The sequence below is a fragment of the Schistocerca cancellata genome, chromosome 9 (genome assembly GCF_023864275.1).
Source record: "Schistocerca cancellata isolate TAMUIC-IGC-003103 chromosome 9, iqSchCanc2.1, whole genome shotgun sequence".
In the NCBI taxonomy this organism is placed as follows: domain Eukaryota; kingdom Metazoa; phylum Arthropoda; class Insecta; order Orthoptera; family Acrididae; genus Schistocerca; species Schistocerca cancellata.
Window position 1 is genome coordinate 401,099,466 of NC_064634.1, and position 16,515 is coordinate 401,115,980.

At 40.9% G+C, this 16,515-nt stretch overlaps 1 protein-coding gene across 2 annotated transcripts in view; it reads left to right on the top strand.

Moving 5' to 3' along the window:
• LOC126100284 (iron-sulfur clusters transporter ABCB7, mitochondrial) overlaps positions 1 to 16,515 on the top strand; it is an 85,381-nt gene that overhangs the window by 21,600 nt on the left and 47,266 nt on the right. For both annotated transcript variants that reach the window (XM_049910884.1, XM_049910885.1), the window contains exon 3: positions 6,488 to 6,683. In XM_049910884.1, coding sequence (XP_049766841.1) covers positions 6,488 to 6,683 — 196 coding nt within the window. The remainder of the gene's footprint in view (positions 1 to 6,487; positions 6,684 to 16,515) is intronic.

Sequence of the window (16,515 nt, forward strand, 5' to 3'; positions counted from 1 at the left end):
TCCACAATAATGGCCTACCTCACACGGTGAATGTAACCAAACAACTCTTACGGCAATTTCACTGGTACGCGTTTGATCATCCTCCGTCATACAGCCCGGACCTCGCTCCTAGTGACTTTCATCTCTTCTTACACCTAAAATCTGTCTTTGGTGGTCAACACTTCAACGGTGATTATGAGCTGAAAGAACGTGTTACCGCATGATTGAATACACAACTGGCAACCTGCTGTGAAGAAGGCATACAAAAACTTGTGCCACACTATGACAAGTGCCTACAAAATTTTGGAAGCTATGTAGAAAAGTAGGTTAACAGTTGTAGATTTCTGTACAATAAATATTTTTTCTGTGTCTGTACACATTTGTTTTATATAACCAAACAGAACTTACTTTGTGGACATACGTCAAATAAAGTATGCAGTATTCCATGTACTTTCTGGAACTTACTATAAAACTGTTGTCTCATTACATGAAGTCAAAGCATAAAAGGCACTTCCCGCATGTACACGTCTTGATAAAAATCCAATCAGTAAAATGCACACAGGTGGTAAAATCCACACAAGTGATAAAACGCACACAGTTAAAATCGTCGTGTTGTCCATGCAAGCTGGTGCTGAACACCATTCTCACAAGTTTGTCACACACTGTCAGTGGAGTGTTAACATGGAGGCGGCAGACCCGCTACAAAGTTATCTGTCTCGCTGTTGGATGATCACTTTCAGTGGTTACAAGCAATGAATAGGGGTATTTTATTGCCATGTCCTATTTGACTTGAACACAGTTGTATTTGCCACTGCTGTCTGCTTTGATGTGGATAACAAAAGTGTAATCTCTAACTTCCTTTTTCAGTTTAGATTTTTTAAATTTCTTCTATTCCGTAGTATTTGAAGTGACTTTTCTGTTTGCTACACTGTGTGTGTTTATTCAGCTTTATTCTTTTGCTGTCATGCAAACCTGGGGATTGGACATGTTATTTAATAAAAATGTCGTGTCACACTCAGAACCGTAGACAAGTGGCAGAGTTTACATTAAAATTTATTCTGTATCTCGTACTGTTATTGTGGGGGATCACAGTACAGCTGAAAGGGATTTTTATTGTCTGTAACCAAAGCCACTAAGGAGTAAATGTGGTGAGAAGTGAATGTAAAATTCCAGGGAACTTAAAACAGGCTTCTGCAATATGTACCATTATCTATTTTACTCTGTTGCTCACGTCTACTAAATGAACACTTTGTTTAATTTAAGTGCTTTGCCGTAGCAGACAAATGCGTAAGACAACAAGGACTGAAGATATGCAAAATGAACCAACACCTGTGTCTTTAGGTCAACACATGAGATGCGTGCTGGTTTTCTCGATTAGTGTGCAAGATGATTCCATTTTAACTTCTCCAACTAGAGCACAAGAAATTTCTCGCAGTGTTTCATCTAATAAATGAACATTGTTTACTTTTGGTGCAAGCTGGCCAGTTTAACTTAGTAGAAATAGCATTCCATGAGTCTTTGTGAAATTAAAATTACTATTATCTGTGAACCTCTTGTAGGTGTGTTCAGTCCTCATCTGAAGTTTCTGCTAGGACTGAGTTGGTCCCTTGAACAATAGGCATTGCAGTTTTTGATCAGCTCTTTAAAGCCATTGAAAGACCATATATGTTAGTTTAACAAGAGTGGATCCACTACTGATCATTGGGGCACTTCTCATACCATATCCCCCCAACACACACACACACACACACACACACACACACACACACACACACACACACACTCTGTGGTTAATTTCATGTCTGGGACACAGTGTGGTAATGAGACCCAGTGCTTTCTGTTATGAAGGTAAGATTCCATCCTTGAAGAGGGTTGCCATTAATGCTATAACATTTTAGTCTGCCATCTAGGATTTTGTGATCTATACAATTAAAGCTTTGACAAAATCACACAATATGCAAGTTGATATTTTTTCTTGATATTCACATCGGCTCTTATCTGGAACATAATGTCATCTTGACACAATATTTTGGCAGTCCCCTTTTGCCACCATCACACTAACTCACTGGAAATGAAATCAAACCAAAGCAGCAGCTCCATCATACATCGCCTGTATGTTCACCGCACATGCACAAACGTAACTGTCCTCCAGTGCAAAGACAACAGCACACCAGTGCTGAAAACTCACAGAAACGATAAATTGATATCAAACACTGTTGACACCTTTTTATAAACAAAATAAAGACTCTTTTTAATGTCAAACAAAACAGGGTTCCAACTCGTACTTAAAGGATGTCCATTATGTCTGTTTATATATCATCAGATAGCCAGATTTAAAAAGCTTCTTTCACTACACAGTTCCAATAACATGATGCAGGGGAAACCACTTGTGTCTCATCATACATCATTTTATGTCCTTCAGTAAGACAATGTTCTGCAACTGCAAATTTTTTCTGGCTGAAATAAATGTGTGTGGTGCTGGTGCTCCAGGCATTGGTCATGGATCGTACAAATTGTTTGTCCAATATAGGCTTTCCCACAATGGCAGGGAATTTTGTGCTACCGGGCTTCTTCAAATCATCCTCCACTGTACCAAGCAGCGCTCTGGTCTTAGCTGGCAGATAGAATACACTTTTGGTATCAAATCTTTCTAAAATTCTTACTATTTCTGAAGATACAGTTCTCACGAAAAGTAGGAATGCAACTGATTTGCTTGTGTCTTCTGTTGGTTCCCGTGAGGGTCCAGTCTGTAGAGCACAGCAGATCTGACTGTCGTTATAACTATTCTGCTTGAACACTGTTTGTAGATGATCCAGTTCTTGTGTCAAACTATCTGCATCTGAGATGGCATAAGCTCTTTTTACCAATATACAGGGCTATTACAAATGATTGAAGCGATTTCATAAATTCACTGTAGCTCCATTCATTGACATATGGTCACGAGACACTACAGATACGTAGAAAAACTCATAAAGTTTTGTTCGGCTCAAGCCGCACTTCAGGTTTCTGCCGCCAGAGCGCTCGCGAACGCAATGAGACAAAATGGCGACAGGAGCCGAGAAAGCGTATGTCGTGCTTGAAATGCACTCACATCAGTCAGTCATAACAGTGCAATGACACTTCAGGACGAAGTTCAACAAAGATCCACCAACTGCTAACTCCATTCGGCGATGGTATGCGCAGTTTAAAGCTTCTGGATGCCTCTGTAAGGGGAAATCAATGAGTCGGCCTGCAGTGAACGAAGAAACGGTTGAACGCGTGCGGGCAAGTTTCACACATAGTGATGTGAAAGATTCAGCGTTTAAACCTCCTCTACCAAGAAATGTGCCAGAACTGCGAGCTCGCATCAACAATGCTTTCGAACTCATTGATGGGGGACATGCTGCGCCGAGTGTGAGAGGAACTTGATTATCGGCTTGATGTCTGCCGAATCACTAAAGGGGCACATATCAAACATTTGTGAATACCTAAAAGAAGGTATGTGTGTGCAAAGCATTGTGAAAATATCTCAAATAATAAAGTTATTGTAGAGCTGTGAAATCGCTTTAATCATTTGTAATAACCCTGTACATAGGACGTCTTTATGCTTGTACAGTGGATGACAACTTGATGCATAAAGGTATTGGTCTCTATGTGTGGACTTAACGATAAACTGTGTCCTAATGTCCCATCATTCCTTCAGTAGAGAAAGACTTCCATCCTTTTCAGCTTCCATTGAGAACTTAATATTGGGAGGCAGACAATTAAAATGATCTAGGTATGATCCAGAGCATTCCACCTATGCGGCCATACCATTAAGGTATTGTTGACGTATCTCCAAAAACATGTTGGTTTTAAGAACACAGTCTTCAGTGCCGTGTCCTCAAAATCTTCCATAAACAAATTGGCAACTATGGGCAATAATGGACTCCTCGTAGCCACTCAGCCAGTTTGTTCAAAGTATTTGTCGTTAAATAAAAAATAAATTGTGTCAATGCGTGGTAACAAAGCTTAGTTTTTTCTTCATCCAATTTTTTGCCAATTAACTGTAAAGAATCTTTGAAGAGGAACTCTGGTAAAAAGTGACACATCAAAACTAATGATCAAATCCTTGGGTCTGAGACACAGATTTCAAACAGTGAGTAAAAACCAGAGAATTAGAAGTACGAGATTCACATATTCTGACATGGGGACTGAGAATGGATGCTAAATATTTGGTCAAGTTGTGAATAGGAGCACCCAAATTGCGAACAATAGGCTGAAGAGGAACCCCTTGCTTGTGTACCTTAGGCAAGCTGTATAGTCTCGGTGGGACTGCAGCACCAGGTCAAAGATTTTTAAGGACATTGTCAGATAATGAACTTTTCTTCAAAAAACAATGGTCTTTGTTTCGGTCATCAAAAGGTGTCAACAGTGTATGATATCGATTTATTGTTCACGAGTTTTCACCACTGGTGCGCTGTCAGGCTTTGTGCTAGATCTAGGGTAGTAGCGTTCGTGCATGTGCAGTGGATCTGCAGGCAGTGCATAAAGTAGCCACTGCTGCAGTTTGATTTCAATTTGCATGAGTTAGTGCAGTGGCTTACTCACCTGAAGATGAAATTTTGTGTCTGGATGATGATATGTTCTGGCTGGAGACCCGATATGAATATCTTCAATTTCTATGCCAAGGAAGTTTACAGAGCCAAGATATTTTTTCTTGTTTAGCACTGCCAGCATTTTATTTGTGATGTATTGTATTGTATTGGATTGGATTCGATTCTCAGAGGAGAATCCTGTAGTGGTATCACGCTGACTGGCAGTTAATAAGTTTTACTTAATTAAATGAGTCAGTATTTTATTGTAAGCTAGCTCTACAAGGTATAAGCCAGCCCAAGGGAAGATTAGTGTGGCCTCCATAGAATTATAGGAACATGTGAGACAATACTGGTCCTACAGTTTATCTTAGATTGAAAATAGGCTAATCTGCATTTACATTTGTTGTAACCAGACAGCATTTATACAAGTCACATGAAATGAGAGAGAGGTAGTATTTAAGAAGGTATTAAGAGGTAACCTATCCCTCATGTTACTCAAACTATATACACAGCAAGCAATTACAAAACCAAGTAGCCGAAGAAATAAAAACTCTTTGTCGAAAACGTTGTAATTGTCGGAAATGGCAAAGAATTGGGAAGCTCTGTTGGTCAGAATAGACAGTGTCTTGTAAAGTGATTAAGTGAAGTATAATTACAATAAAAATTCGGATGATATACTGCAGTCACATTAAGTTGAATGGTGTTCAGGGAATTACTTAGGTAATGAGGTACAAAGAGATGTAATGGTTTTTCGTATATGGGCTTGAAAATAGCCATTGTTGACAAAAGTAGAGAGGTCTGACATTAGCAAGAGAAGCTTTTCCCAAAAGTAGAAATACAGTAACATTGAGTTGTTACTTTCTCTGAAATATTTGTTTGGAGAACATGTTTATCTGCAAGTGAAACATGGATTATAGACAGTAAAAACCAGGAGGTAATAGAAGGTTTTGAAACATTGGGTTGCAGAAAAAGCAGTAGATTTATATATTTATTATCCTGTCAGTAGTCCAAAGTACATAATGAACAAAAGGAAACCGATCATTAACATCAGTTTATACATTGGTTGACCAGAAATTGGCCACATGTAGTGCATTTGGTGTTATCCTCATAGGGTGTCTCGTGGTGCATGTGACTGGAAAGGGACAACACTGTAGTACATGGTTGTTAGTCTGCACAGCACCATATTTCCAAAACTGACTCCCCAGGAAGACACCAATTGTGATAGTTGGCCTAGTATCTCATAGTAAGACATTGTAATCTGTTGAGAGGCCGCTGTGTTGTCCACTTCTGAGGGAGCTCTTCCTTTGGAACCATCCATTTCTCCAAATATTGGCATTTCTCCTCCTGCTTTGAGGTCTTTGCTTGCTGTGTGTTCCTATAATAGCTTCAGTAGTTGCCAAGGTTAGATGAGTAGATCTGAATACTAATGGGGAGGTACTTACACAAATTGTGGATAATACAACTTTATGGTCAGACTTGAGTAAAAGAAGGGATAGATTTTTATAGGACACATCATGTGGCATCAACTAACAGATAATTTGATAATGGAGAGAAGTGTAGGGTGCAAAAATTGTAGAGGGAGTTGGTGACATGAATACAGAAAACAGTTTTAAGTGGATGTAGTAGCTATTCAGAAATGAAGACACTAACTATGATAGATTAGTGTGGAGAGATGCAGCAAAGATGATGCTAGATTGAAGCCTTAAATGGTGATATGTAAGAAATGTGAAACAATTTGTGACATTGTGTAAGTAGTTTACGAATGTGTGATCAAATGTGTATTCAAGATTATGAAATTCGTGTTTATTAACTTTTCAAAGGAAGCATTAGATAATTATTTTTCTTACTTTTTATTGTATGTATTTATAGTTCTAAATTATGTGGTTTATTTTTTTGTGTACTGTTCCAATAAAAAGTATGTTAGTCTAAATGTAGGTGTCTTCTACCTGTAGGAGGATGCCGCTATTCGCAAGCGAGTGCTTGTAGCGTTGGGCCTACTAGCTGGTGCCAAGCTGCTCAATGTATTTGTTCCCTTCACATTCAAGTGGGCTGTGGATGAACTAAATGCCACAGCTGCTGAGCCTGCGCTGACTCTTGCATCAGCAGAGAGTACCGTCCTCACATATGTCACTGCTCTCCTCATTGGATGTGAGTATCAAAAAGTGGAATCATATTTAATTTTCAAATGTCTTGAATGTGGTTCATTACCGTCCATAATCATCAGCCAAACCAGTCAGTTGATGTGGCGTATGGGTCGACACACAGTGTAGCATCCCAGCATGTTCTTTAGTTTGTGCAAATTCAGTTTCCCATTGCCATTTGTATCCAGCTGTCTTTCGTAAGCCTGTCCCATCTGTCCAATGGTCTTCCTCTGTCTTTTTTTGCTGAATCAAGCTCCAGTGTAGTGTTTGTTTTGACCATCTGCCATCCTTTCTTAAAGTGGTGTGACCAGCCTGCTAACACTTCCAGGCGCTTACTCTTTCCATCATGTCGCTGACATATTTCTTACATGTTGTGTATCTACTGCTTTCTTTTTATCTTTCTTTGTGTAAACCAAAATTGAGCCTTCCATTTCTCTTTGAGCTACTATGAGTTTCCTGACAATGAACGTGCTTAATGTCCCTCTCTTACAGGCACATGTTATGACTGGTAGTATACATTGGTCAGAAACTATTGTCTTCATCTTGCACTTGAAAACTGAAGAGTGTCTTCTGTAAGCCTGCCAGCCAACTTAATATATCAAAATATTTGTGGTTTTAAGTCTCTCTTCATATTTAGAAGTTGACCCAGGCTGATGTATCCTGCGACCCATTGTAATTTTGTACTTCCAATGCGTACATTTTTCTCAGACGTCCATTTATTCATGATGGTTGCTCGTTTTGTCCGGTCATCATTTTAGATAGACTTCAGAGCAAACCAGCTTAAGTTTGCTAATTAATATTTGGAGTTATTCTGTATTATTTTCAAATAGAACAGTATCAGCAGCAGATCATAGGACGTTTAATCTTTCCCAGAATTTGAATTTCCTTTGTTTTCCAATGCGGTATAGATATTGTGTAGGACTACTGGAAATAGTTTTGAAGATGTAGTATCATCTTGTTGTACACCCTTTTCAATGTGATATTCATCGGTTCCTTCAGTGACATTCACAAACGTTATGGAGGTTTTGTATAGGTTATATAAAATTTTAGTACAACCCTGTTAGACTTCTTTTTCTGTTAGAGCCTTAAATACAGCTAGGTCACTTATGTAATCAAATGCCTTTTCAAAATCTATAAAGGCAAGGCAAAGAGGTAATGGTACTCATTTTTTCTACTAATTTCTTATGTAGATGAGGATGTGGTCAACTGTACTAAATCCGGTATGAAACCCAGCTTGCTCAGTGAGTTAAGCCCAACCAAGCATAGTGCTCATTCTGATAGTTGTATACCAGTGCAAAGTTAACACTTAACCATCTTTTTGATTCTGCAGCTCTTGTTTCTTTCTGACCTTGGAAAGAAAAACTGGACAAGGATTTCACCTTGTGTGCTGTTCAGTTTTGCCTTACCCAAAGCACTTTTTGTGCTATCAGTGGTGTTTCATTTATTATTCCACCTGAAAATTGCTACAGGATAACATCTTATGGATCTTAAATGAATTTCATCATTTGGCCATTAAATTTTATGTTGGGTTGTGTATGTACCCAGCCAAATTTTCAACACTGCATAAACATATATTATTTCATAGATCAACAGTGCAAACACTGTGGCATGATTCAGGCTGTGCCTCGCATGAGACATGATAGATTATTCTTATCATATGATCCCTTCATGGAAATGATCTTGATCACATGGCATTATAGAGAATAAACACCACATCTTGTTAACCAAGATATTCAGAGGAAGGAAAATCATATAGTCTTTATTATAGTGTCCACTGAAATTTTATCAAGCTTTGAATCCTAGTCCTTGTCATACATTTAAGGCATTATAGCAGTGTCCAGTATATTGTTTCAAGTTTCATCGATGTACAACTGAAATAAGAGGTAGAGAAGCTATCATTGTCACATTTTATTTAGTATTCAGTTGCAGCAGATGAAGTGAATTGGTTTTGTAGGAAGATGGTGGACTCTTATTTTGGAGGAGCAGAGGTCAAACCTTCATATGCTCATTTTGATTCAGGTATTCTGTCGTTCCCTCAAAAGCTTCAGTTAATTTCTGACATTGTTTCTTCAACAAGGCCTCATCTTATTTTCTTCTTCATACTTGTCCAACTGAGTTAATGCTACATCTGTAATGATCTAAATGACAATGAGAATTTAAACTTCAACCTACCTGTCTTCCTTCCAGTTGCTCAGGAAATTTATGTGCATTGGTTTATTATAGTTGAAAGTAGATTTGGCTAAGAAGCAGCCCCTTGAATGACGGCATTTGAGGATTCTCCTGTACCTAAAAAGTGACCCTTACCCTGAGCGATAGCTGCTCTAAATGAAAATGGTTGACATTAAGTGAATTTTCCTTCGATATTTGGCAGAACATGATAATATGAAAAAAGGAAAAAGTTCCTAATGTCCCACAAAATTATATTTATTTGTTCATTAATCAGCTTTTGACTTCACATGCCATCTTCAGGTGACAACTGACTGTCACAAACAAAGACAAACATGATGTGTGAATTGCACAGATATTTGTACAGAAGATACAAAAATGACAGTTTTTTCCTATGTAAACATTACAGTTTTTTTCATGTAGAAGTAATTAGATTAACCAAAAAAGGGTAAACAAAGTTTCTATGCAGAGATACAGTTAACAATGATGAGAAATAAGATGAATTTACAGTTTGAATCTAGCATTTGTAATGAAAACTTATGTAAAAAAAATGGTAGATGGAGTCTGATCATTTAATATTCGGCTGACATTCTGTGTCAAGTGTTTGTTGATTTCCAGTAGGGTTATCTTTCTGCTTTTCTTGGCAGTATGTAAAACTTCACTTTCTACATCATATGAATGTTTTTTAGTAGACAGGATATTGTTCCATAACAGAACATATCGTGTTGGTAACTGGAAAACCATTCTGTCAAGGGAATGAAATGACCAAGAGTGTCGCAGCATCCTAAAAGTTTAAATTTTTCAGTGTTTTCCAAAAACAAAAACACAGGCCAGTCTAGCTCATTCATGGGTCATTACATGTCATCTCACCTAGGCCTCCTTGCTGCTTGTCCATCACAAATTTCATTGAAATTTTGTGTGAAAATTTTCAGATACTCAATGAACAATAAAAGTTTAACATTTGTTGAAGCAATACTGATAGAAATATAGTCACTTGCTTGACTCATTGCGTGACTTTGCACAGAGCAAGCATGAGTTTTTGATGACTTTGAGCTGTTATAACTTGGGCAATATTTTGTTGAAAGATATGCAATTTCGCCATCTTGTACGACATCATTTGTTCTCTTCAGAATAATAATGAAAAGAATTTTGCAAACCATATTCAGCCTGAAAATTTTGTACAAAATCACCAGAAAAAATTGATGCACGAAAAATTTCAGAATTTTGAGTCTTACATTTCAGAGAATAAAGGTATGAAAAATGTGAAACTAGGCATGTAGTAACCTAACCACACAAGGTTCTCAAATATAAAGTTTCATTTGTATAACACTTTCCAAAACTGAATGAATGAAGTGAAAATTTGATGATTTTGTTATAGGATGAAAAATGCAGTATTTTTAACCTGATTTTGCAAAATAAAAACCAGTGCTATATGAAACTTTCCAAACTGGGCTCATTAGAGTGACCATGATTTTAACTGCCAAAAAATTGTGTATGACTGTCCATTACAGGCTAACAATGCTAGATAATTTGAATCACAATTGGGTGTGAAAATCGCGCCACAAGAAGATGTAAACTTCAGATTCTTATCTCTTAGAATAAATGCATACTGAATATGAAACTTAATACACAACTTGTCGGCAGCACAAGGAACTGAAATACAAAATTTCATTCACCTAATATTTTCCAGTCATCTACAAAGTTGTCGAAAATGTGTTTATTTTCGGAAAAAGGTGAAAATAGGGTAAATTCGACACTTCTTTCACAAATACAGTTTCCTGTAAAAACTTTGGAACTGATCTAATTCAAATCACTGTGTTTTTAAGACCCTCTCTGCCCCTCCCCCACTGTCCTGAGCAGAGGGTTTAATTTCCGACATGGGCTAACAATGCTATGTAATTGAATCAAACTGGCCAGAAAAATCAGGCTGCGAATAAAGTTTTAACTTTGGCTTCTTATATCTCGTTGACTTAACATGTGATAAACATGAAACTTGGGATACAACAAATTAGTAACGTAAGGTTTTTCTGTATAAAATATCATTCACATCCCACTTCCAAAAATTTTTTTTTTAAATTATAAAATAATCACATTCAATTTGCTTTTAGAAAATCTGTCTTCCATAACGGATTTCAAACTAACGGCAAGAGAATGTTTTGAAGCATTCTGAAAATCACGTTCTATTTTTCAGTGTATGCTGACAGTATCTGAAAGTGATGGACAAATTGGGAGAAATGTACTTGTACCTGTTTTGTTGCAAGTGATTTTTATTTTTAAATTGACAAGAATATCTCACTGTATTGCATTGATCCTTTGTGACACTACCAGTTTGAGAACACGAGTTGGCAGCTCCGTTGCCATAGAGCCATGCCCAGTAGCTGTGAAATACCAGCCATGGGTGGATATCTTCACCCAGATTCTCAAGCCTGTAATTTTGTTTCTTAGTTTAGGTACCAAAACATTGTTGTGATACCTGTCTGCTTACAAAGCAGTTTGCTAAATACGTTATCTCTGATTCTCATATCTGTCAGAGTATCTTGCATAGGTGGCAAGCAAAAAGTAATATCAATTTTTATTTTAAATTTGTTAACACAGCAACATTGACATATCAATGGCACAAAATGAGGCACTAATAAAATTTGTGTCATCAAGGTGAGGCTCCTGCCCCCAGGGGGCTCACGGTTCTTTCACGAGTTTGTACGTGACACACACGGGCACCGAACTATTGCAGCTCCTTTTTCCTTCCCGGGCTGTTTTTCCTTCACTGTGCCCCTCCCTCCCCATCCTTGCTCCTTCCCGCTGCCTCCTCCTTCCCCTCTCTGTGTTGTGATTTATGATGACCTGGCTATCCACCTGGGTTCCCTGTATTCCATGTGATTTTGTTCCTTTTGCCTGTTCTCTCCCCTTCTTTTTGGCATTTTGGTCCCCCATAGGATTTGACCTCCACTTCTAAATTTTCCCTCTTTATTGTGGACCATTTGGGGAAGAATTCCCTCCCTAGTATCTGTGGCGTGGATTCCTCTCCCCCTTCCTTCCCTGCTGTATTCCCCCTCTGCCCTGCTAGGTCACCAGTACATGTAGCCAGTCCTTGTGGTGGGTCTGTGATGTACCCATCTGACTGAACCCCATGACAACACAGGGATCACACTACTGATGCATGAGCTGTTGCCTCCCCATGTATGGACATGGCCATTGCTGTGGCTGGGTGGCACTCATGGGGAGAGCCGCTGATTGGTATGCATGATAGGGTGGATGTTCGGTACATGAAGCATGCCATGCTGGAAAAATCTGGCTGTTCTCAAATGGCCATCTCTTTGAATGGTAAAGGATCAATGAATGTTGCTTTGTATGACCCGACAGCCTTCCCTTCCCTGGTTACACCCTGGGAGGAGGGCCAGGCTTACCATCTTGAGATGAAATGCTTTCCCTGCTACCTCGTCTGTACTAGAATGGACGGGGACACATTCACCACCACAAAGCCATTGTTTTCTGTGGAGAATGTCGAGGACAAGTTTGGTGAAATAGTCTCTCAGTAAGGTGCAGTTGGGCACTCTGTTGATTGAAACAGCTTCAGCTACCCAGTCTGCAGCTCTTCATGCTTGTGATCATCTTGGCAATGTCTCAGTGTTTATTACACCTCACAAGCCTCTGAATGTGGTCCAGGTAGCACTGATTTTTCATAGGGACCTCATCCTGGAAACTGATGAGGAACTCCAGGCTGCTCAGGAGTGACATGGCATTCATTTTTTTTTTTTTTGACATATGGCCGAAGGACCATAAAGACAACCACACCGATACTGGCGGCACCTTCATTCTGGCTTTTGATGGAGATACCCTCCCAGTGAAGGTTATGCACTACAGGTGTGATTTGAAGCCATATGTCCCACCACCCATGAGGCACTTTTGGTGCTTGCATTTTGGGTATATGTCTTCCCGCTGTATGGTGGACTCTCTGTTTGATGACTGTGGACACCCACTCCATTAGGGAAGCATCTGTGTTCTGCCACCTGTGTGTGCAAATTGTCATGATCGCCACTCTCCTCACTTACCCGATTGCCCAGCTTACAAGGGAGAAAAGAAGATCCAAGAGAACAAGTCCGTGGATTGCCTATCTTATGCTGAGGCCGAAGGACCATAAAGACAACCACACCGATACTGGCGGCACCTTCATTCTGGCTTTTGATGGAGATACCCTCCCAGTGAAGGTTGTGCACTACAGGTGTGATTTGAAGCCATATGTCCCACCACCCATGAGGCACTTTTGGTGCTTGCATTTTGGGTATATGTCTTCCCGCTGTATGGTGGACTCTCTGTTTGATGACTGTGGACACCCACTCCATTAGGGAAGCATCTGTGTTCTGCCACCTGTGTGTGCAAATTGTCATGATCGCCACTCTCCTCACTTACCCGATTGCCCAGCTTACAAGGGAGAAAAGAAGATCCAAGAGAACAAGTCCGTGGATTGCCTATCTTATGCTGAGGCTCGCCAGAAATAGACTGACTCCATCCAGTCTCACTTTCTTCAACTTTTGCCTCTGATACATTCTTCCCCCCTCCTACCTTGTCCTTACCCCAGCCCCATCCCCATCTCCTCTCCCTGTCCCCTGCAGTTTCCACACCCACCCCTTCCAGTGCCACTCCATTCCCCCCACCGGACCCCTTCCCCTCGTGTGTCTCAGGCTGGAAGCCTACTACCACTACCGGAAATACAACATGTTGTTTCCTCTTATTTTGCGTTCTGTCTTGCTCTTCAAGAAATGCACTTCCATGATGACCACTCTCCTACGTTTTGTTGTTTTGGCATTCTGTCAGAATCGTGTTGGCCTTGGGATAGCATTTGGGGGGGCCTGCACCTTGGTGCACACCGATGTCATTAGTGGCTGGATCCACCTTTGTACCAACTTGGAAGCAATAGTAGTTAGAGAGCAAATGACCCCAGCAATCAGTGTTTGCAATGTCTACCTCCCTCCTGGTAGGACACTTGCTTACGTTGAACTGTGTACCTTTACAGCAACTCTTGCCGCTGTATCTCCTCCTTGGGGACTTCATTGCACACCACCCCCTGTGGGGGAGTGCCACTTCGACAGGTAGGAGCCTGTTAATTGACCAACTTGTTACGGACTTTGATTTGTGTCTCCTAAATGACATTTCCCCTACCCACTTCAGTGCTGCTAATGGCACCTTTATTGCTATTGATCTCATTTCCCTACGTTGGTCACCCAGTGGTGATGTTCGTGACAGTGATCACTTCCCAGTGATTGTATTGTTCCCCTGCTGCTGCCAGGCAGACAAGACCCTGTGTTGGGCATTTTGTAGGTCTAATTGACCTTTATATATGTCTGCTGTGCACTTACACTTCTCTCTCGAATTGCATTGATGTGGTAATGCAGGGTGTGTCTGCCACTATTCTTCATGCTGCTGTCATCATCATTGACTGGTACCGTGGTGGACCAAGGATGTAGCAGCCGTTATCCAGGACTGTTGATGGGCACTGCAGAGGTTTAAACACCACCATCCATAGACCAGCATTATCTCTTTTAGGTGTGTCCATGCTAAGGCTCGTTACCTTATTAAGCAGAGTAAAAAGGATTGCGGGGAGCACCATGTTTCCTGCCTGGGGATGTATGCCTCTTCATCACAGGTTTGGTCCAAGCTTCGTAGCCTTCTAGCCCACCAGCAACAATCAACTGCCCAGAGTCTTATCCCCCAGGGTGCTCTGTGTACTGATCCATTGGTCTGTACAGAACACCTTGCAACAGCATTGGTCTCCTCTTCGTATCCTGCTACCTTTCTCCGGCAGAAATGCTGAGTTGAACAGACCCACTTCTGTTTCTACCACCACCAAGCTGAATCCTATAATGAACCCTTCACTAAATGAGAATCCTTCCAGGTTCTTACCTCTTCACATGACACGGCCCTAGGCCTAAATTCCATCCACAACCAAATGATCTAACGTTTGGAAGTTACTCAGAGGCAACATCTAGTCAGGGTCTTCAACCACATTTGGCGCAGGGTTACCTTCCCCTTGCAGTGGTGTGACAATATACTTATCCCCTTCCTTAAGGCCGGGAAAAAACCCAACGTCTCTCTGCAGCTACCGCCTGATTAGTGTGACCAACATACTTTGTAAACTGCTCAAGAGGATGGTTAGCTTGCAGTTATGTTGTGTCCTAGAATCTCTGGGCGTTTTGTCCCCGTACCAGTGTGGCTTCCAGGAAGGACGATCTCCAAATGGCCATTTATTCAGGTTGGAAACAGGAATCCAACAGACTTTTACTCACTGCTGGCACATTGTTGTGGTCCTTTGACCTACATGAGGCATAAAACATTACTTGGCACCATCACATTTTAGTTACCCTCCATGATTGGGGATCCCTTCTGATTTTTATCCGCGAGGTTTTATCCCACTGGCTATTCCGGGTTCGAGTTGTCACTTCACTCAGCACCTTTCGGATTCAGGAGAACGGTATCCCACAGGGTTCCGTGTTAAGTGTCACATTCTTCCTCATAGCCATCAGTTGGCCTGTGGTTACCCGAGCATTGAACGTCGATGATTTTTGTGTCTGTTTCAGCTCCCACTTAATACCATCTGCTGAGCACTGACTTTAAGGTGCTGTCTGACAGGCCTCTGCAGGGAGTCTCTCCCATGGCTTCCAGTTTTCTCCCTCCAAAATGTGGGTTATGTATTTCTGCCATCGACCCACAGGACACCCCAATCCAGAACTTTATTTATGAGACCAGTGCCTAGATGTTTTAGCACAGTCCTATTTCTTCTGCCTTATATTTGATAAAAAGCTGACCTGGCTGCTCCATATTTGCCACCTGAAGACCACATGCATGTGGAAGCCTAACGCTCTCCGCCTCCTGCCCTACACATATTGGCGTGCAGATTGTGATACTCTTCTCCATCTTTACTGTGCTTTTTTTTGTCCAGACTAGATTATTGTAATCGGGTTTATGGCTCAGCAGCTCCTTCCACTCTGAAAATACTTTACCCTGTTCAGCATTGGGTGGTGCATCTGCCTATTGGTGCCTTTTGCTCTAGTCCTGTTGACAATCTCTTCGCAGAAGTGGGGATTTGCCCTCTATAAGTACGACGGAGCCAACTCCTGGTTTCTTATGCAATTACCATTCAACGATTCCCTGACCATCCCTAGTACCCTGTCTTCTTTGCAAATGAGGAATGTCTCCCTCCTGATACCTGCCCCAGTGTGGGGTTGCTGGATGGCATGTGTCCCATTTACCTCTGTCAGGATCTCAATCTCTACTCACTGGAATGTGCCCTATGTATTTCCCCACACACCGCTGCCTTGGATGGTGCCTAGACCATGGATTAGGACCGACCTGTTAGAGTCCTAAGGTCTGTGTTGCCTCTATGGTCTTCCAGCATCTTGTACATTCCATCCTTGCAGAGTTCCAGGGTGCTACCGTCTTCTGATGGTTCTAAGATGATAGATAAGTGGGATGTGCTTTCACATCTCCTACTGCCTTAGAATACCATTTATTACTGAGATCATGTCGCAGAGCTGGTGGCCATTAACAGGGTCCTCCATATTGTTATTCAGGCCTCCCTCCAAAGTGTTTTAATGTGTACTGACTCGATGAACAGCCTGCAGGCTATAGACTGATGCTACTCTTGTCACGCTTTGGTCTCCGCTATCCATGACCACCTC